The sequence below is a fragment of the Leucopleurus acutus genome (genome assembly GCF_964270905.1).
Source record: "Leucopleurus acutus genome assembly, chromosome: 2".
NCBI classification, from domain to species: domain Eukaryota; kingdom Metazoa; phylum Chordata; class Mammalia; order Artiodactyla; family Delphinidae; genus Leucopleurus; species Leucopleurus acutus.
In genome coordinates, this window is record NC_139143.1 from 104,313,354 (window position 1) to 104,335,192 (window position 21,839).

General features: G+C 38.2%; 1 protein-coding gene across 1 annotated transcript; it reads left to right on the forward strand.

Annotated features, from left to right (window-relative positions):
• Window positions 1-11,317: 11,317 nt before the first annotated feature.
• LOC309974363 (protein CDV3 homolog) lies at window positions 11,318-18,118 on the forward strand (the record flags this gene model as incomplete). The annotated part of the gene is made up of 3 exons (XM_082858990.1): window positions 11,318-11,561; window positions 16,940-17,216; window positions 17,953-18,118. 3 exons carry the CDS (start codon window positions 11,318-11,320, stop codon window positions 18,116-18,118), a joined length of 687 nt encoding a protein of 228 aa, XP_082715116.1.
• Window positions 18,119-21,839: the final 3,721 nt, after the last annotated feature.

The window sequence follows — 21,839 nt, forward strand, 5'->3', positions numbered from 1 at the left end:
CTCCAATAAAGATGTTAAAAAAATTCCATGTTCTTTAAATAACCTTTGCTGTGAGAAGTTAAGATACTGTGAGAAAGTGGAAGTGTGAAAAAATGGTTTATTAAATATTCATTCTTGAACCTCAAGGCATCTGCTTTCATGCATTCAATGATGCATTAAAAAAACTTTAAAATTACACCCAAAAGAAAATCCTTCTGCCTCATAACTGACAGGTGATTTATATATCTGTTTTATAAAAAATTCCTACAAATTAGTAAGGAAATATATACAAATCAATAGAATAATGGGTTTGGGGTATAAACAGGCAATTCACCAACGAAGTACAAATACATAATAAACATATGAAACAATGCTGAACTTCACCAGTTAAAACATATACATTAAAATAAATACGATTTTTTCTAATCAGATTAGAAAAATTTAAAAGATTGATATCAATAACTTTTGGATAGTGTGAAGTGTGGGGAAATGAGCTTTACATTTTTGATGGAAATGTAATTTGTACAAACTTTTGGAGGATAATGGAATTTTCCTTATTAAAATCTGAAAAGTACATACCCTGTTACCTAGTGATCCCACTTCTAGGAATCCATCCTATAGACATGGTTTCATGAGAATGTAAAAATAAAATAGAACATGGTCATTACAACATTGTTAGTAATAGCAAAAATTTAGGAACAGCTTATGTATCTGTTGATAAGTGAATGGTTCAATGAATGAAGGGGTAAACATAAAAATTGCAGCCATTTCAAAGGGCACTGATAGGATTTCCAACGTCCTGGCAATGTTCTTTTTCTCAACCTGAGTAATGGATGTCTGGATGCTCACTATGCATATATTTGTTTGCATATATAATTGTACATGTTTCTACATGCTTCTGAATTTTCACCAAAAAATGAAAAGGAAAGAATGAGGATAAATCTATATGTATTAATATAGTAAGATGTATGGGATATATTAAGAAAAAACATGAGACCATAAAGACCATTAGACATGGTATAATCCTTATTTTATGAGAAAAAATGTACCATGTATGCATGCATATGGACATGTCACCATGCTTATATAGTATATAAAAAACCATGGAGAATATGTAGCAAACCTCTGGAGAATGGGATTTAAGGATGCTTTTGGGAGAAATAGAATGACATTGGAGAGATTTCATACCTTTCCTAAAATATATTTTTGGTGGTATATACGTATATATATGTAACACATATATTTACTTTTATGTGTTTTAATTGACAAAAAAAAAAACTTGTCCAAGACAATTTAGCAATAAAAGCAAATTAAAAGAGACCAAATTTGAATATGTTCCAATAAATATTTATCCAGCAATAGAAAGTGAATTATATAGTAAATCAAGTGTTTTATGAGCAAATAATAAAAATTGTTCCATATGCTTGATGAGAGATAGTTTATAGAAAAGTTTAAGACACTGTGATTAAACTTATGCTTCTCACATTGTAGTTAGAGAAATGAAATTATTGTATCAACTACAGCTGATCCATTTTTATATAAAACTTGTAATAAATCTAAATTCAACTAATGTTTTAGAAATAATACATTAAACTTTTCCCAAGATAGTAATAAGATACTTATTTAATTCTAATTAAGTTCTAGGCATGATTCTAAGTGTTTTATATGTATTAATTCATTTAATTATTACAACCAATTATTATAATTATGTATATTTTATAGATGAGATACAGAGAGGTTAAATAACTTGACAGAGGTCACACAGCTTGTAAGTGGGAACAGGATTCAAACCCAGGTATTTTGATTCTAGTTTTCCACTATTCTATACTGGATCTCAAGGAATTTCAGCTAAAACCTAATATTCATTTTTTTTTCTTTTTTTAAATTTATTTATTTTTATTTATTTATTTTTGGCTGTGTTGGGTCTTCGTTTCTGTGCGAGGGCTTTCTCTAGTTGTGGCAAGCGGGGGCCACTCTTCATCGCGGTGCGTGGCCCTCTCACTGTCACAGCCTCTCTTGTTGTGGAGCACAGGCTCCAGACGCGCAGCCTCAGTAGTTGTGGCTCACGGGCCCAGTTGCCCCGTGGCATGTGGGATCTTCCCAGACCAGGTCTCGAACCCGTGTCACCTTCATTGGCAGGCAGATTCTCACCACTGCAGCACCAGGGAAGCCCCTAATATTCATTATTAAATGATGTATTGTAACATTAAAGTATATTTTGTGCCTACCCCCTGCAAGATACGTGAAAACATTTTGAAAAATATATAACATTATAAAATTAAAAATATTATAAATGTTATTATATATATAACATTATAAAAATTAAAATATTATGATTGTAAAGCTTTAGTTATTACCTCCCTCTCCATAAGTCAAAGATTCTTACGCTTTGAACCTACAGTAGATTACATGAAATGTCATATTTGTCAAGAAGAAGTTTATTTTTGAAGGAAATAGTATATAATTTTGAGAAACTGATCAGAACTAACTTTCTTATTTACTTCATAGACTAATATGAATTGCCCCATCAGTTGTGTTTATACATTCTAGTGCCAAGGAACTATAGAGTTAAGTCAGAGTTTATCTATTAAGATTTATTCTGTGTTAATAGATAAAATTTTGAGAGTAAATGAGAGTGTACAGTCCTTTTTTTTCCCAGCAAATTAAAATTCACTTTAGAAGACGAAAGGCATTTAAAAAAAATTCTAGAGAACAATTACAACATTGTACATAAGAAGGATTAGAATAAGTGTCATAAGATACATGAGATATACAACAATTCAGAGAAGGTAGAAACTTTGGGGATATGAAATAATTGCAGGAGTTTTTATGCCTAATGAAGCTGGGTCTGCAAGGAAGGGAAAGAATCAAGGGTTCATAAAAGAGGATACTTTACTTTCTGTTTTTAATAAATAAATATAATTATGGTTTTATTTTACCTACTTTGTTAGAACTGTTGAAAAATCACTATAATTATAGAGGTACATTTTGAAAATATATCTTATAATACTCAGTAAAATGGTTGCTAGCTTTTTATAACTATTCATGTGATAATATTTGAAAAAACTGTTCTTCCTTTTCTTCAATCCAAGCCAATTAAATGATGAGAATCCCTTGCTTTGTAATTCTTTTAGCATTAATTACTAGTACTTAATTACTGTTTCTCTGACTTTAGACAAGCCCAAACAAGCATATAGATCATTTGATTACTAGTTATTATACATACACTTTACTAGTAAGAAATGTAGAGGTCATTGATTGGTCAAAGGTTATCTGGTAATATTCAGAACTTCTAACTCATATTTCAAAACTTTACTATACTCAGGTTATCATAGCATGGAAATATGAAAGTGAAAACACTAGGAATCTGGACCCTCAAATGAGCAGTGGGATGTAGAAAAAGAGTAGGGGACTACAATGAGTTACATCTCCCAGTTCCCTAAAAAGCAAATGTAATTTATACCAGGAAAAGCCATTTAAGTAAAATACTACATACGGTAGAAGGGGGAAAGGAAGTTGTATAAGAATTGACTATTGGGACTTCCCTGGTGGCGCAGTGGTTTATGAATCTGCCTGCCAATGCAGGGGACACAGGCTCGAGCCCTGGTCCGGGAAGATCCCACATGCTGGGGAGAAACTAAGCCCGTGCTCCACAACTACTGAGCCTGCGCTCTAGAGCCCACGAGCCACAACTACTGAGCCCGAGTGCTGCAACTACTGAAGCCTATGCACCTAGGGCCTGTGTTCCACAACAAGAGAAGCCACCGCAATAAGAAATCCGCGCACGCTGAAGAAGAGTGGTCCCCGCTCACCGCAACCAAAGAAAAGCCCCCGCACAGCAACAAAGACACAATGCAGCCAAAAATTAATTAATTAATTTTTTGAAAAAAGAATTGACTACTAAGGAAAGTTTAGTTAGAGGCAACTCTAATGATGGAACTGCAAGAAAGTGGTTTAAAAATATTTCCTTAAAATAATAGTACAGTAAGTAATTTTATTATCCTTAATAAGTTCCCTGGGCCTTATTTATGTTTACCCAGAAATATTCTAGGTATACTTAAATTTACAGAGATTCTTAAAAGAACTCCCATCCTTCCCACTACATGGTGGGAAAAGAGTGGGTGTATGTCATAGTATGGGTAGGAAAGGGTAGGACAGGGCAATAGGTAGGTTTTAGTGCTAACAGACTGAGAACTGTCCCAGAATAAATGCCTGGAAGGAATCCAAACTTTCAGTAATCAACATTCAGTCCCTATCCCACACAAGCAAAAAGGAGTAAACTAAACAATAAGAACAGCAGACAAATCAAAAGAGAAACTATTAGAGACCCCCCAAAATGGTTTATTTTTAAAGTACATTGGAGAAGAGGTCAAGGTCAGATTATTTTAAAATATGGATTATCCTGCTGAGGATCTAAGGCTACACCAACAACAATATGTAGCAGTTACCTAAACAATTATATAGGAAGTGGAGGAAATATTGTTCACTAAGGTTGTCCGTATATGGGTTCCTCAGGAAACTGAATAATACTGAAATTTGGGTGCACTAGGGCATGAACCCAAATGCAAATTGCACACTAAAAAAATTCAGCTTCAACTAGCTAGGATGCTCAAATCAGCAATTGGGTTTTTTATGCATGTGGATTTTTCAATTAGGATTATATTGTTTTGGTCAGTGAAAGGACTGCTTGACTTTTTTTTTTTTTAACATCTTCGTTGGAGTATAATTGCTTTACAATGGTGTGTTAGTTTCTGCTTTATAACAAAGTGAATCAGCTATACATATACATATGTCCGCATATCTCCTCCCTCTTGTCTCTCCCTCCCACCCTCCCTATCTCACCCCTCCAGGCAGTCACAAAGCACTGAGCTGATCTCCCTGAGCTATGTGGCTGCTTCCCACTAGCTATCTATTTTACATTTGAGACTGGAAATGATACATCATTACCCATTAGCTAGGTCAAGAGTATAGGTAGCAATTAATACTACTGTTTTCTTGAAACAAGAGAGTGTTTTAAGTCAGATATATTTTTATCTACTCTTTCTTCCAATATCTCCTCCTTCTCAGAGGGAGAGAGAAACAGTACCTTTATTTAAGACACAATAAATTCTTCTCTGATGCTCATGCACTTCTCTCGGTTGTGCACATGTGGATGTGAAAAGGACGTCCTGTCGTCTACAATGAAGATGAAAAAAATTATTTCTCAAACTTGGTTAATAAAATGCAAAATAATATACTTTATGATGAGGCTTTAAAAGATTGATGAACAATATGATAAAAAGCATAAAGAACTAGAACCCAGGAAATTAGTCCACTGTCTAGTTTTGTTACCTTGTGCAGATGATACTTTCTGGGGTTCAGTTTTGTCATATATGCACCTACTTTAAGAGTGCTTTTGAGGAACTAGATGAGATTAACATCTTGAAACAAATAACAGAACTGTATACAAAAACAGGCTATTATTGGCTTGTATTCTATCTTATTACTTGTCAATTAGTATGTAAATGCAGTCTTTTACGAAGCACATTGGACCTAGAATCTGAATTGAAACTTCTCTGGTCCTTATTTTTTTAATCTATAAATAGGGAGTAATGCTGCGTATGGTTTCTTTGATGAAATGCTATTGGTAGGGGCTGGTTATGTGTGGCAAATAATAGGCTTATAGGGACCATCTTAGAAATTCCAGATTCAATATCTGTATTAACTAAGATTAAGTTTGGGAGAAAATGACAGAAACAATAGCTTAATAAAAATGGGAATTTATTTTTGTCTCATAGAAATGTCCAGGAAGTGGTTCGTGACTGGCATGGTGACTCATGTCGCCAGGAACCCAGGATCCATGCATCTTGATGTTCTGAACTGCAAGGCTTCAACCTCATAGTCCAAGATGATAGCATCACATTTCAGAGGAGCAAACAGGAAAAGGGTCAGAGGACAAGAATAAAGGGACCTACACCTCACTCTCTCCTGAAGAATGTTCATGAAAACTGCCACAAGACACTTCCTTTTGCATGCTACTGGCCATGCCTGGTTGCAAGCTGGAAATGGAATGCCCACTGCAGATGGTCACAAATCTGAGCTTCTAGAACCTGGGAAAAACTACTCGGGGATAACTACCAGTCTCTGCCATTTATCATTTAATTTATATAATTATTTCAGTTTAGAAACTTTTTCTTCTTGAATGAGTAGAAAGAGAATGGGCTAAGAAATATGTCAGAAAATTGAAATAAAGCTGCTCTGTGAATGTTTATTATTGTCTTCTTTTTTTTTTTAATTTATTTTATTTATTTATTTATTTTTGGCTGCATTTGTTCTTCGCCACCGTGCACAGGCCCTCTCCAGTTGCATCAAGCTGGAGCTACTCTTAACCTTGGCGCGCAGGCCCCCCACTGCGGTGGCTTCACCCGCTGTGGAGCACAGGCTGTAGGGCTCAGCAGTTGTGGCCCACAGGCTCAGCAGTTGCGGCGCACAGGCTCAGGTGCTCCGCGGCATGTGGGATCCTCCTGGACCAGGGCCCGAATCCGTGTCCCCCGCCCTGGCAGGCAGACTCCCAACAACTGCACCACCAGGGAAGCCCCTATTATTGTCTTTTTAATTTTGAAAAGTAGTAAGCTCCAATAACTTTACAGGTTTAAAATGCTGATTATTTTTATCATTATGTAATAATTATTCCTATACTTCTAAATATCTAAAATGCTTATTTCTCTGTTTTCACATTGACCTAAAACATACTAAACAAAACTAAAAATAATGTAAACATAAATAACAAGAATATGAAAATTCTCAAAATATATTAAAAAAAAACCACTAAGGGGAGGCAGTATGAAATGTGGTAAGAACACAAGCCTTGTAAAGAAAGTCTTGAGATAGAAGCCCATCATTCACTCATTCATTCATTCATTCATAGCATCTATTGCTGTTATGTGTGTATGTTTCAGTTAGTGTGCATTAGGCATGGAATGTACAATTTACTTAGGAAGACAGGTATAGAACCTACAATTTTATAAATAATAATTCAAATTACAATTGTGACAAGTAATTCTAAGTGAGAGTATAGGGTACTGTCAACATCTAAAAGCAAGATTCAGCAATTAAGCAGACAGGAAATTTTATATTTACTAGTTGGAAAATCTTCTACACTTAAAAGTTTAGATACATTATGTGAAAAAAAAGAAATTGCAAACTAGGGTGTACATTATGATTTCATTTAAAAGGTTGCACCTCAAAGTTTTAACAATATTATTATGTGGCTATAAATCCACAGAAAAAAACTGTAGAAATATACTCTGAATTATCAACAGAAGTTATCTCTGGTATTTTTATTAAATATTTTTATAATGATTAAATTGTTTGCTATGAGCATTATGTATTTCTTTTCTGCTCAGAAAAAAATAACAAATAAAAATATATTAAAAAATAAAATTTACTCCAATTAAAAATAATAATAATAATACTGCATTGCATATTTGAAAGTTGCTAAGAGAGTAAACTGCAAAAGTTCTCATTAAAAATAATAAATAAATAAAATTAAATTTAAGGTTGTAAAACTGACTGCAGCATGAATCTGACACCTGGACATTGACCTGCATCTAGTAAATGCTCAGTGAAAGCTTTTATTACATTGGTAGAAAAACATTAACAAACAAACAAAAGAATAAATATTCTTCTATTTAAAAAGGGTTTTTACCATAATTCAAAAAGAGTCATGTACCACAATGTTCATTGCAGCTCTATTTACAATAGCTAGGACATCAAAGCAACCTAAGTGCCCACTGACAGAAGAATGGATAAAGAAGATGTGGCACATATATACAATGGAATATTACTCAGCCATAAAAAGAAATGAAATTGAGTTATTTGTAGTGAGGTGGATGGACCTAGAGTCTGTCACATAGAGTGAAGTAAGTCAGAAAGAGAAAAATAAATACTGTGTGCTAACACATATATATGGAATCTAAAAAAAAAAAAAAAAAAAAAAAGGTTCTGAACAACCTAGGGGCAGGACAAGAATAAAGACACAGACGTAGAGAATGGACTTGAGGACATGGGGAGGGGGAAGGGTAAGCTGGGACAAAGTGAGAGAGTGGCATGGACATATGTACACTACCAAATGTAAAATAGCTAGCTAGTGGGAAGCAGCTGCATAGCACAGGGAGATCAGCTCTGTGCTTTGTGACCACTAGAGGGGTGGGATAGGGAAGGGGGGAGGGAGATGCAAGAGGGAGGGGATATGGGGATATATGAATATGTCCAGCTGGTTCACTTTGTTATAAAGCAGAAACTAACACACCATTGTGGGGCAATTGTACTCCAATGAAGATAAATAAATGAGAGAAGCAACGCGAGCCACAACTCCTGAAGCCCACGCACCTAGAGCCTGTGCTCTGCAGCAAGAGAAGCCACCGCAATGAGAAGGCCACGCACCGCAACGAAGAGTAGCCCCTGCTCATCGCAACTAGCGAAAGCCGGCGCGCAGCAACGAAGACCCAACACAGCCAAAAATAAATAAATAAATAAATTTTTATGTATATTAAAAAAAGGGGTTTTAAAATATATTAACTAGTTTATTTCTTTCATAGTACAAATTCAAGATTTGGTATCCAACATTAAAGATAATTATATTTTTCCATTTACAAAACAATGAAAATAAATTCTGGTTTTCCTTAGTTTATAGGAATACTGAAGAGGTTAAAGTAGAGATGGTTTTGGCTCTCACAAAATAAACATACTCACACTGAGTATTTAACAAAACACTGCTTAATGATTTTGGGAAAATCTCCATAAGAAATAGTTTACTAATTCAACAAATATATACTGGGTACCTCTGTACCAGATCCAAAATGAAAAGGACATAGAACCTGCCTTCAAAATACTTTTGATTTAGTGATAGAGACAGATACATACATAACTTTCTAAATATATGACTAGAAAAATCAAATAATCATAGGCAATTTTTAGACATAGACGTAACTAACATGCTAGCACATGCACATTCTTCTATAGAGTGTCACAGAGTTATACACTTCACTATGAGGGAAGCCAAGGGCAAAGAGCTTCAGTGACTTCCTCTGTTGCAAAAACAATGAAAACACAGAAAAATAAATTTGAGTTGAGACAAGAAAGAGGAGAAAGACAGATTTTGCTCAAATGGCTATCATACTTATAAAGTTTCATGGCTTTTGTTTAAAAAGTCACTTTCCAGTCTTTATGATCCTGAATTGTGAAACAGTTTAGCTCCTGACAATGTAAACCATTGCAGAAAAAGTCCTTCTCATATCTCAGAAAAGTTCTGCTTTTCTTTTTTTGTCAGTTTTTCTAGTGGTGACTGTGGTAACAAAAGAAAGCCTTAGATTCTAGTGATAAGATGGAGTGGTTATTTTTCTTTCTTGGCAGCCAGCATGGGCATTTATATTGAGAGCTCACTAATAAGCATTTGTCATTATCAGTGTAATGAAACTCCTTTGTAATGGGTTTGGAGACAGAACTAGCTCTCACTGAGACATTCACTCATTCATCCAACCAACACTTTCTATCACCTACAATATCACTGGGCTCTGAGCTTAATAAATGAGGAAGCCATAGTCCAGGCCCTTGAATTTACATAGAGACTTACCCAACAGACAACAAATTTCCTATAACCTGACATTCTATGGTTGATAGAATCAACCATACTGTTAACCACATAGTCTTCATTTCTCCATTCATTTAATAAGTATGTACTGAGCTCCTTCTAAGTACCTAGAATTGTGCTACACACAAAACAGTATGAAAAAACAGCCATGCCCTCTGTTCTAAAAGAACATATAGTCTGCCTGGGGCCGACTGAGGCAGAAATTGTTAGTTTCCTAAACAATTTCCATTCTCTCTTCTTCTCTAAAAGAAACCTGATTCTTGTACGGGGAGCAATATGTCCAGCCCCACAAAATGGATCATGATTAGTTTAAACCCATGATTCCCAAACTGTGTGCCCAGTCTCCAAGGGTGCCAGAGTAAATTCACTGGGTGCAGGAGAATAGCATATTTTAATTTGCAAGGGAAACGCAGTGGGACTCAACATCTGTTGGACAGCACGTACTACTAGCTTAGGGTACAGTTTTCATATGCGATCACTACATACCTTTAGACTATGCCATATTATTGCAAAACTAGATTTTCAGTGGTTGCTGTGACTAAAAAACAAAGAAAGTGTGGCACGAAAAGCATGTAGAACGAGAAATGACACTATCCAATCTGACGCCAATGTTTGAGAAGCTATGGAATACCCCACAGGTAATACCCATTAACAACACATGGTTATTTAAGAATGAAAAAAAGTATTACTTTTCTTTCAATTTATGTGCATAATTTATTCAAACAGCTACTAAGTTGTAAATGGAACTTTTATGTATTTCTTTTGGCACCATGAAAATATTTACTGAGATCCCAAGGGAGCTGTGAACCATGAAAGTTTGGAAACCTTTGGTGAAAGCCAATCATGTAAATCCTGTTTCCTGTTTCCTCAGCTTCCTTGCATCTAGAGGTGACCATATGAGCCAATTCCAGCCTAAGCAGAAATCTGCTGGGGGTGAGGGAGGAAGGAAGGTGCTGAGAGAGCATTTACTTTCCTGATAAAAGGGGAAAATGACTAAGACTGTTAGTTGTCCTTCAAAAGTCCAATTCCTTTAGTCATAAAATCCTACAAGTTTTAGCTACAGACTACATGCTCCAGTCTCCTTTCCAGCTACATGTGACCAGCTGACTAAGCTCTGGCCAAAGGTACAGGAGCAGAAGTGATACATGAAAATTCTGGAGCATACTCTAAAAAGGAATGGGTGTACCTTCTAGTTCTTTTCCCTTTCTTGTCAAGACCCAGAGAAATTAAATAATTAGCCTCAAATACACATAGATAATATCAGCAGAACTCAGATAAGAATGTTAGGCCTCCTTATTTCTAATCCACTGTACTTTCTATATACTACACTCATTGTGGTCTTAGAAATCTCTGCTATAACTCCGTACACTATTTTTGGTATGTTAGTATAACAAAGTCTCTTTGATATGATGCCATACTATTGATTCAAAATAATAACAGGATAAATTCACATTATTATAATGCATAAACCATAGCACCTCAGTTAATAAGCAAGATTTAGTTAGTGAGTCAACTGAGTTTCTTAACCTGAACAACTTAGGACTGGACTCCAGCTCATGGTAGGTTATCTCTCCAAGGTGCAGATCACATGATACTTGGACAGTTCTATGACTAGAAGTAGCAAAGAGGTGGAGATTTAGCCATTGCTCCACGAATGAGAGTTTCTCTTAATTGAGGTGGGAATATGAAAAAGTGACATAAAGACAAATGGACATAAAGACAAAAGGATGGGGTGCAGGGACCCGGCTGGGCTACAGCGGGACGGCAGGCAGGGAGGCCATGGGCCCCGGGGCTGCCACCAAGGTTGTGACAAAGGATGCAGATGAGTGGAAAGAATCTGAGCAAAAAGAGGTTGATTACAGCAGCCTAAGAGTTCAAACAATGCAAATAAGTGAAAAGGAAGAAGATGAAAATGAAAAAAGAGGAGGACTTCCGGGAAGATGGCGGAAGAGTAAGACACGGTGATCATCTTCCTCCCCACAGATACACCAGAAATACATCTACACGTGGAACAACTCCTACAGAACACCTACTGAACGCTGGCAGAAGACCTCAGACCTCCCAAAAGGCAAGAAACCCCCCACATACCTGGGTAGGGCAAAAGAAAAAAATAAACAGAGACAAAAGGATAGGGGCGGGTCCTGCACAGGCGGGAGGGAGCTGTGAAGGAGGAAAAGTGTCCACACACTAGGAAGCCCCTTCGCGGGCGGAGACTGCGGGTGGCGGAGGGGGGGAGCTTCGGAGCCGAGGAGGACAGCACAACAACAGGGGTGCGGAGGGCAAAGCGGAGAGATTCCAGCACAGAGGATCAGGGCCGACCGCCACTCACCAGCCAAGAGGCTTGTCTGCTCACCCGCCGGGGCGGGCGGGGCTGGGAGCTGAGGCTCGGGCTTCGTCGGAGCGCCAGGAGAGTACTGGGTTTGGCGGCATGAACACAGCCTGCAGGTCGTTAGTGCACCGCGGCTAGCCGGGAGGGAGTCTGGGGAAAAGTTTGGACCTGCCGAAGAGGCAAGAGACATTTTCTTCCCTCTTTGTTTCCTGGTGCGCGAGGACAGGGGATTGGGAACGCTGCTTAAAGGAGCTCCAGAGATGGGCGCGAGCCGCGGCTAAAAGTGCAGACCCCAGAGACAGACGTGAGACGCTAGGGCCGCTGCTGCCGCCACCAAGAAGCCGGTGTGCGAACACAGGTCACTGTCCACGCCCCCCTTCCGGGGAGCCTGTGCAGCCCGCCACTGCCAGGGTCCCGGGATCCAGGGACAACTCCCCCAGGAGAACGCACGGCGCGCCTCAGGCTGGTGCAACATCACTCCGGCCTCTGCCGCCGCAGGCTCGCCCTGCACTCCGTGACCCTCCCTACCCCCGGCCTGAGTGACCCAGAGCCTCTGAATCAGCGGCTCCTTTAACCCCGTCCTGTCTGAGCAAAGAACAGACGCTCTCCAGCGACCTACACGCACAGGCGGGGCCAAATCCAAAGCTGAGCCCCTGGGAGCTGTGAGAACAAAGAAGAGAAAGGGAAACTCTCCCAGCAGCCTCAGAAGCAGCAGATTAAAGCTCCACAATCAACTTGATGTACCCTGCATCTGTGGAATACATGAATAGACAACGAATCATCCCAAATTAAGGAGCCGTGTGGATGAAAGGCTCTTGGTGCTGCAGCCAGGAGTTAGTGCTGTGCCTCTGAGGTGGGAGAGCCAACTTCAGGACACTGGTCCACAAGAGGCCTCCCAGCTGCACATAATAGCAAACGGCGAAAATCTCCCAGAGATCTCCATCTCAACGCCAGCACCCAGCTTCACTCAACGACCAGCAAGCTACAGTGCTGGACATCCTATGCCAAACAACTAGCAAGACAGGAACACAACCCCACCCATTAGCAGAGAGGCTGCCCAAAATCATAATAAGTCTACCGACACCCCAAAACACACCACCAGATGTGGACCTGCCCACCAGAAAGACAAGATTAAACCTCATCCACCAGAACACAGGCACTAGTACCCTCCACCAGGAAGCCTACACAACCCACTGAACCAACCTTAGCCACTGGGGACAGACACTAAAAACAACAGGAACTACGAACCTTCAGCCTGCAAAAAGGAGACCCCAAACACAGTAAAGTAAGTAAAATGAAAAGACAGAAAAACACACAGCAGATGAAGGAGCAAGATAAAAACCCACCAGACCTAACAAATGAAGAGGAAATAGGCAGTCTAGCTGAAAAAGAATTCAGAATAATGATAGTAAAGATGATCCAAAATCTTGGAAATAGAATAGACAAAATGCAAGAAACATTTAACAAGGACCTAGAAGAACTAAAGATGAAACAAACAATGATGAACAACACAAAATGAAATGAAAAATACTCTAGATGGAATCAATAGTAGAATAACTGAGGCAGAAGAATGGATAAGTGACCTGGAAGACAAAATAGTGGAAATAACTACTGCAGAGCAGAATAAAGAAAAAAGAATGAAAAGAACTGAGGACAGTCTCAGAGACCTCTGGGACAACATTAAATGCACCAACATTCGAATTATAGGGGTTCCAGAAGAAGAAGAGAAAAAGAAAGGGACCGAGAAAATATTTGAAGAGATTATTGTTGAAAACTTCCCTAATATGGGAAAGTAAATAGTTAATCAAGTCCAGGAAGCACAGAGAGTCCCATACAGGATAAATCCAAGGGGAAATAGGCCAAGACACATATTAATCAAACTGTCAAAAATTAAATACAAAGAAAGCATATTAAAAGCAGCAAGGGAAAAACAACAAATAACACACAAGGAAATCCCCATAAGGTTAACAGCTGATCTTTCAGCAGAAACTCTGCAAGCCAGAAAGGAGTGGCAGGACATATTGAAAGTGATGAAGGAGAAAAACCTGCAACCAAGATTACTCTACCCAGCAAGGATCTCATTCAGATTTCATGGAGAAATTAAAACCTTTACAGACAAGCAAAAGTTGAGAGAGTTCAGCACCACGAAACCAACTCTACAACAACTGCTAAAGGAACTTCTCTAGGCAAGAAACACAAGAGAACGAAAAGACCTACAATAACGAACCCAAAACAATTAAGAAAATGGGAATGGGAACATACATATCGATAATTACCTTAAATGTAAATGGACTAAATGCTCCCACCAAAAGACACAGATTGTCTTGATACCAAAACCAGACAAGGATGTCACAAAGAAAGAAAACTACAGGCCAATATCACTGATGAACATAGATGCAAAAATCCTCAACAAAATACTAGCAAACAGAATCCAACAGCACATTAAACGGATCATACACCATGATCAAGTGGGGTTTATTCCAGGAATGCAAGGATTCTTCAATATATGCAAATCAATCAACGTGATACACCATATTAACAAATTAAAGGAGAAAAACCATATGATCATCTCAATAGATGCAGAGAAAGCTTTTGACAAAATTCAACACCTATTTATGATAAAAACCCTGCAGAAAGTAGACATAGAGGGAACTTTCCTCAACATAATAAAGGCCATATATGACAAAACCACAGCCAACATCATCCTCAATGGTGAAAAAGTGAAAGCATTTCCACTAAGATCAGGAACAAGATAAGGTTGCCCATTCTCACCACTCTTATTCAACATAGTTTTGGAAGGTTTAGCCACAGCAATCAGAGAAGAAAAGGAAATAAAAGGAATCCAAATCAGAAAAGAAGAAGTAAAGCTGTCACTATTTGCAGATGACATGATACTATACATAAAGAATCCTAAAGATGCTACCAGAAAACTACTAGATCTAATCAATGAATTTGGTAAAGTAGCAGGATACAAAATTAATGCACAGAAATCTCTGGCATTCCTATACACTAAGGATGAAAAATCTGAAAATGAAATCAAGAAAACACTCCCATTTACCACTGCAACAAAAAGAATAAAATATCTAGGAATAAACCTACCTAAGGAGACAAAAGACCTGTATGCAGAAAATTATAAGACACTGATGAAAGAAATTAAAGATGATACAAATAGATGGAGCGATATACCATGTTCTTGGATTGGGAGAATCAACATTGTGAAAATGACTCTACTACCCAAAGCAATCTACAGATTCAATGCAATCCCTATCAAACTACCACTGGCATTTTTCACAGAACTAGAACAAAAAATTTCACAATTTGTATGGAAACACAAAAGACCCCGAATAGCCAAAGCAGTCTTGAGAACGAAAAGCGGAGCTGGAGGAATCAGGCTTCCTGACTTCAGACTATACTACAAAGCTACAGTAATCAAGGCAGTATGGTACTGGCACAAAAACAGAAATATAGATCATTGGAACAGGATAGAAAGCCCAGAGATAAACCCACGCACATATGGTCACCTTATCTTTGATAAAGGAGGCAGGAATGTACAGTGGAGAAAGGACAGCCTCTTCAATAAGTGGTGCTGGGAAAACTGGACAGCTACATGTAAAAGTATGAGATTAGATCACTCCCTAACACCATACACAAAAATAAGCTCAAAATAGATTAAAGACCTAAATGTAAGGCCAGAAACTATCAAACTCTTAGAGGAAAACATAGGCAGAACACTCTATGACATAAATCACAGCAAGGTCCTTTTTGACCCACCTCCTAGAGAAATGGAAATAAAAACAAAAATAAACAAATGGGACCTAATGAAACTTAAAAGCTTTTGCGCAGCAAAGGAAACCATAAACAAGACCAAAAGACAACCCTCAGAATGGGAGAAAATATTTGCAAATGAAGCAACTGACAAAGGATTAATCTCCAAAATTTATAAGCAGCTCATGCAGCTTAATAACAAAAAAACAAACAACCCAATCCAAAAATGGGCAGAAGACCTAAATAGACATTTATCCAAAGAAGATATACAGGCTGCCAACAAACACATGAAAGATTGCTCAACATCACTAATCATTAGAGAAATGCAAATCAAAACTACAATGAGATATCATGTCACACCAGTCAGAATGGCCATCATCAAAAAATCTAGAAACAATAAATGCTGGAGAGGGTGTGGAGAAAAGGGAACCCTCTTACACTGTTGGTGGGAATGTAAATTGATACAGCCACTGTGGAGAACAGTATGGAGGTTCCTTAAAAAACTACAAATAGAACTACCATATGACCCAGCAATCCCACTACTGGGTATATACCCTGAGAAAACCATAATTCAAAAAGAGTCATGTACCAAAATGTTCATTACAGCTCTATTTACAATAGCCTGGAGATGGAAACAACCTAAGTGTCCATCATCAGATGAATGGATAAAGAAGATGTGGCACATATATGCAATGGAATATTACTCAGCCATAAAAAGAAACGAAATTGAGCTATTTGTAATGAGGTGGATAGACCTAGAGTCTGTCATACAGCGTGAAGTAAGTCCGAAAGAGAGAGAGAAATACTGTATGCTAACACATATATATGGAATTTAAGAAAAAAAAATGTCGTGAAAAACCTAGGGGTGAAACAGGAATAAAGACACAGACTTACTAGAGAATGGACTTGAGGTTATGGGGAGGGGGAAGGGTAAACTGTGACAAAGCGAGAGAGAGGCATTGACATATATACACTACCAAACGTAAGGTAGATAGCTAGTGGGAAGCAGCCGCATGGCACAGGGAGATAAGCTTGGTGCTTTGTGACCGTCTGGAGGGGTGGGATAGGGAGGGTGGGAGGGAGGGAGACGCAAGCGGGAAGAGATATGGGAACATATGTATATATATAACTGATTCATTTTGTTGTGAAGCTGAAACTAACATACCATTGTAAAGCAATTATACTCCAATAAAGATGTTAAAATGAAAAGAAAAAGAAAGAAAATGAAAAAAGAGAAGATCCAGATGATAATCGGGAAGAAGGTAGAGGTGGTGGTGGTGATGTAGAAAAATCTTCAGGTACCTGGAATAAAACAGCTCCTGTACAAAGATCTCCTGCTCCAGTAGTTGTTACAGAAACCCCAGAACTGACAATGACTAGAGGCATGTATAGGCCTCTTGGGGTCAGGTTGACCACAGCAAGGAAAGCACCACAAGGACCACTAGAAATCTACAGTGATACACAGTTCCCATCCCCGCAGTCCACTGCCAAGCATGTAGAAAGCCAGAATAGGTTTTTAAAATGAACGCTACCTGGAGTTAAATGACCACGTATGGCACATCCACATCTTATTTAGGGACATGAATTTTTTACAAAGTAAATAAAATGGGAAGAAATGTAAATGACATCAAATGGAAATTTTTTGGGGTGGCTTTTAAATTAAGTCCCAGACTTTTTGCCTCTTTGAGAGCACAGCTGGCTTGAATTTAAACCTCCACTTTGACCTGTTCCTCAGCTCTGTCCTACAGTGATTCACCACACTCATCTTTATCTGATCCACTCCCATAAAGTAGAAGTGTGGAGAGGTCTTTGAATAATGAGTAGAACTTTACTTGAATGAGGATATTGTTGTCCTTACTTTATGCATAAAGAAAGAGATATGTATTGTCTATTATTTGCTAAGAGTAAAAGTGAGTCTTAGAAGGAATCACCGTGTCATTATACAGCTTTTTAACTTTCCAGTTGCCTTGAAGTCGGTCCCAAAATAGGTTTTCAGTTAATAGTATTCAGCAGATTTGCTACCACAGAAAATAGGACTGTAGCGCTTCAGTACAGTATTCTATATTTTCTGTTCAACTGAAGCCTTAAAAAATGGTTTTGATAAGGATTTATAAACCAGTTTCCCCCTCCTGTCCCTTCCTCAAGATTTTTGTAAGGAGTGGCTTTTTTTTTTTAATTCAAGGAAGGATATTTTCAAAACAACCTAGTGAAGAAGAAATATTTACTGATCACATTTCTTTTCCCTTAGGGATAAAGAAATGGAGAAGAGCTTTGAAGTAGTAAGACACAAAACTAGAGGTAGGGATGAGGTTTCAAAAAACCAGGCCCTTAAACTTCAGCTAGACAACCAGCATGCTGTGCTTGAGAATCAGAAAAGCAGCCACACAGTACATTTAAGGAATGGTGTTTGCTAACCCTTCTAAGGTAACTAGACCACAGCTAACCACCACGGACAGCCATCCATCATCTATCTGATCTCTGCTGGATCTACAACGGATGCAGACCGCTCGGTATACGGGATCAGCCCTATTGCACTATGGAAGTTTAAAGTGTCACCACTGCTCTTTATGTGTATTGGATTTAGGGGGATTTTCATTGTTATATAAATGTGTGAACTAGATTCAGCAGTGTTCTTTCATAATTTCTCTGCAAATACAAAAAAAAAAACAAAACAAAACAAAAACTGCAGCCAGTGGTCATTTCAAAATCTTTTTATGTTCAGATACTGAGCCTTCGTAAGGGTTGACTACCTCAGATTTGCTGCACTCATTGTGAACTTCATGTGGATCACAATGTCTGGATAAGAAGGTTACAGCTTTTAAGTGCTGATGAGAAACTTGAAACCAGCTCTACTGGATTCCTATCAGAAATCCTGCAGAAAGTCAGCCATCTGGGTTCTGATCTGCTGTAAAAGATGAAGATTTAAGTGACCTTAATTAACCTGTCCTGTGCCCCATCCATAAGGAATACTCTGTAGTACACCATGGCTGTATTAGACCTCCTGGAACATGCTGCTCTCAAAAGAACTGATGTGTCCAGATAATCTGTGTACGGCTGTGATTTATAATTTAAACTTTGGGTTGTATTCTGAGGTAAACACAAATTAAATTCAACCAAACTCGGGTCACCAAGTGGGAAAGTGGGGGGGGGGCATAATCTTATTTCTTTTAGTAATTTTTTATTCGGGTAGTGCTCTTTCTGTGTTCCATATTAAGGATTTTTTGGGGTTTGGGGTTTTTTTTTTTGCTTTGACTTGGAATAGTTCTTTGACAGAGCATATTGCTTGGCTAAGTAACCTGAAACATGCATTAGAATTGTGAAATGTCTCATGAATATGTCAATCCCTAGAGTAGAAACAAATGGCCTTTGATGTAAAGGGCAGTAGACGCAGGGGGCTCTACTTCAGGTGATGCGAAAGCCTCCTCTAATCAGGTCTAAGTTGTATAGTAAACTGTGGTGGAAAAAGTATGGTTTCTGCTCAGGCCAAGGGAGTCACGAATGTGTCCTTATAAATTCAAGGCAGTGAGAGCAGAGCCTCAACCTAAAACCCACTGAAGTTTCATGGATCTTGCATGATCTCTGACAAGAATTCCAGATGCACTTGTGCCCAAATGTTTAAGGTATTAGACATTCTGTAGATGCAGTGATTGTCCCAGCCTAGCTCTGTCATCAACCTTCTGGTGTGTCTTTTTACATTGTTCATTTGGAGAGTCGGGGCAAAAGACAGGTGATGTAGCCCTTCTGTTTTTAATAATTACAGCTTAAACTATACAGTAATTTTTAGTCCTGAAAAAGGACATCAGGACGCTACCCAGGATTACTGAAAAGTCTTTCCATCTAATGAGATAGTCTGGTAATTTCCTAGTTTTGTATCTTCGGTTTAATAGAAATATTTCAAAGTGGCATGTGACCACTTGATGCAGAGTCTGGGTTTCTCTATAATAAAATCCCTTTGCCAAGTGTAAGAGTTGCAGACTTGCTACTGGCAAGAGTGAAGCAAATGGGTGAGTAAAACTATCCTGATGCAGGAGCATCTTCCTCTAGGAGTGCAGAGTTGATAAAAGTGTCGATGCAGGAATCACACTCCTAGGAGGGTTACAGAGTCATCTGACAGGACCTGCGAACCATATCTGGGCAATAACTTTGGCATTATTTGAAGGCAGGCAGGATGTCTACGTTCTGATGTACTTGGGTACTTGCTGAGCCAGCCAAGGAGAGGTTGGATGATTGAGAAACAAAGGATTCTTGGTTAATCTGAAGAGTTCATTTGGGAGCCAAAAATCATTTAACAAATAATCTCTTCGACCTTGAGCCACATATTTCCCCTGAAAAGTATGCATTTTTTCCAGCAAAATTTTGTTGGGGGTTACGTTATTAAGGAATGAACTGAGATGAATATGTGGAAATGTTACTTAATGGAACAGAAATCTGAAGACCTGCAGGAGATTTAAAAATTCCAACCCTTGATATAACTTTTTAAAAGATTGTGAAATTATCAAAATGCACATGAATCAAGTTTTAATATGCTGTATGATGGGTGGATGAGGCTGTCCATTGTAGCATTTCTTTCTTTGAATTCTCAGGCATGGTTTGGCAGTGCAAAAACTCTGTAACATAACAAAGTCAATAAAAAGTAAATACATGGGAAAAAAAGACAAAAGATTACTTAAGGACGGACATGAATCAAAAGATTATAAAATAGCAAAAGAATTCATAAAAAGCTGAGCAAGGGCTAAGACATCACATCTGAGACAGTTGACTTTGTAACTAAGTTACTGGGAGTTGTATAAGAAAACATCAAAAGGGATTTCAAAGCACAATAAAATTTATTTCTTTACAAACACGTAACAATATTTCTTCTGACATCTGCCATGCTCAGAGTCACACTACATCCAAAATTATTTAATCCTCCAAAAATACATAAAAGAGTGGTTGAATCTCTAAGAAGATGATAATGACCAATGATGTCTACAGTGCACGCCTATGTACTCCAAGCCACAGGATTTCAGACAGGACTGTACAGTGTTTTCAAAGCCATAGTTACTGAGCTAAAATTTTGTGATGATTCAGAGATCCTCACATTTCATGGCACTGTCCTGGATGGCTTCTCCCAAGAGACCTTCATACCCATGTGTTTTGGCCATACCAATATGATGAGCATCACATTCTTTCAGTGCGTATATCACAGCTTCATCGCAATAACCACCCTTAGAGTGTACCTAGGAAAACAAAAAAAGGAAGATGATGATCACTAATATTTTAGGAGGGTTACATTTTTACTATTGTTTCCCATTAACTTTGGGTCCCTAATGTCATGTGGATGACTTCTTCGTGTAATTAAAATCTTTTTAAAACATGAAGTTGAAAATGAACATATGGTAAGTTTATTTAACATGTAACTGAAAAAAAAGGGACATCTGGGGACTTCCCTGGTGGTGCAGTGGTTAAGAATCTGCCTGCCAATGCACGGGACACGAGTTCGATCCCCAATGCATGGGACACGGGTTAAATCCCTGGTCCGGGAAGATCCCACATGCCATGGAACAATTAAGCCCATGTGTCACAATTACTGAGCCTGCACTCTAGAGCCCATGAGCCAACATTACTGAGCCCACGTGCTGCAACTACTGAAGCCTGTGTGCCTAGAGCCCGTGCTGCACAACAAGAGAAGCCCTGTAATGAGAAACCCGCACCCTGCAACAAAAATTAACCCCTGCTTGCCGCTAGTAGAGAAAGCCTGCACATAGCAATGAAGATCCAATGCAGCCAAAAATAATTTTTTTAACTAAATAAATAAAGGGGAACATCCTGCCTGTATCCAAGTAAGGTAAATATACAAAGAAAATAGACATCAGACTCAATGGAAATGTAGGAGAAATACAAAGATGTAATTAAAAGAGACACTTTACCATACTACCCAAGGCAATTTACAGATTCAATGCAATCCCTATCAAATTACCAATGGCATTTTTCACAGAACTGGAACAAAAAAATTTTTAATTTGTACAAAACCACAAGAGAACCCCAAATAGTCAAAACAATCTTGAGGAAGAAGAATGGAGCTGGATGAATCACATGCCCTGACTTCAAACTATACTACAAAGCTACAGTAATCAAAACAGTATGGTACTGGTA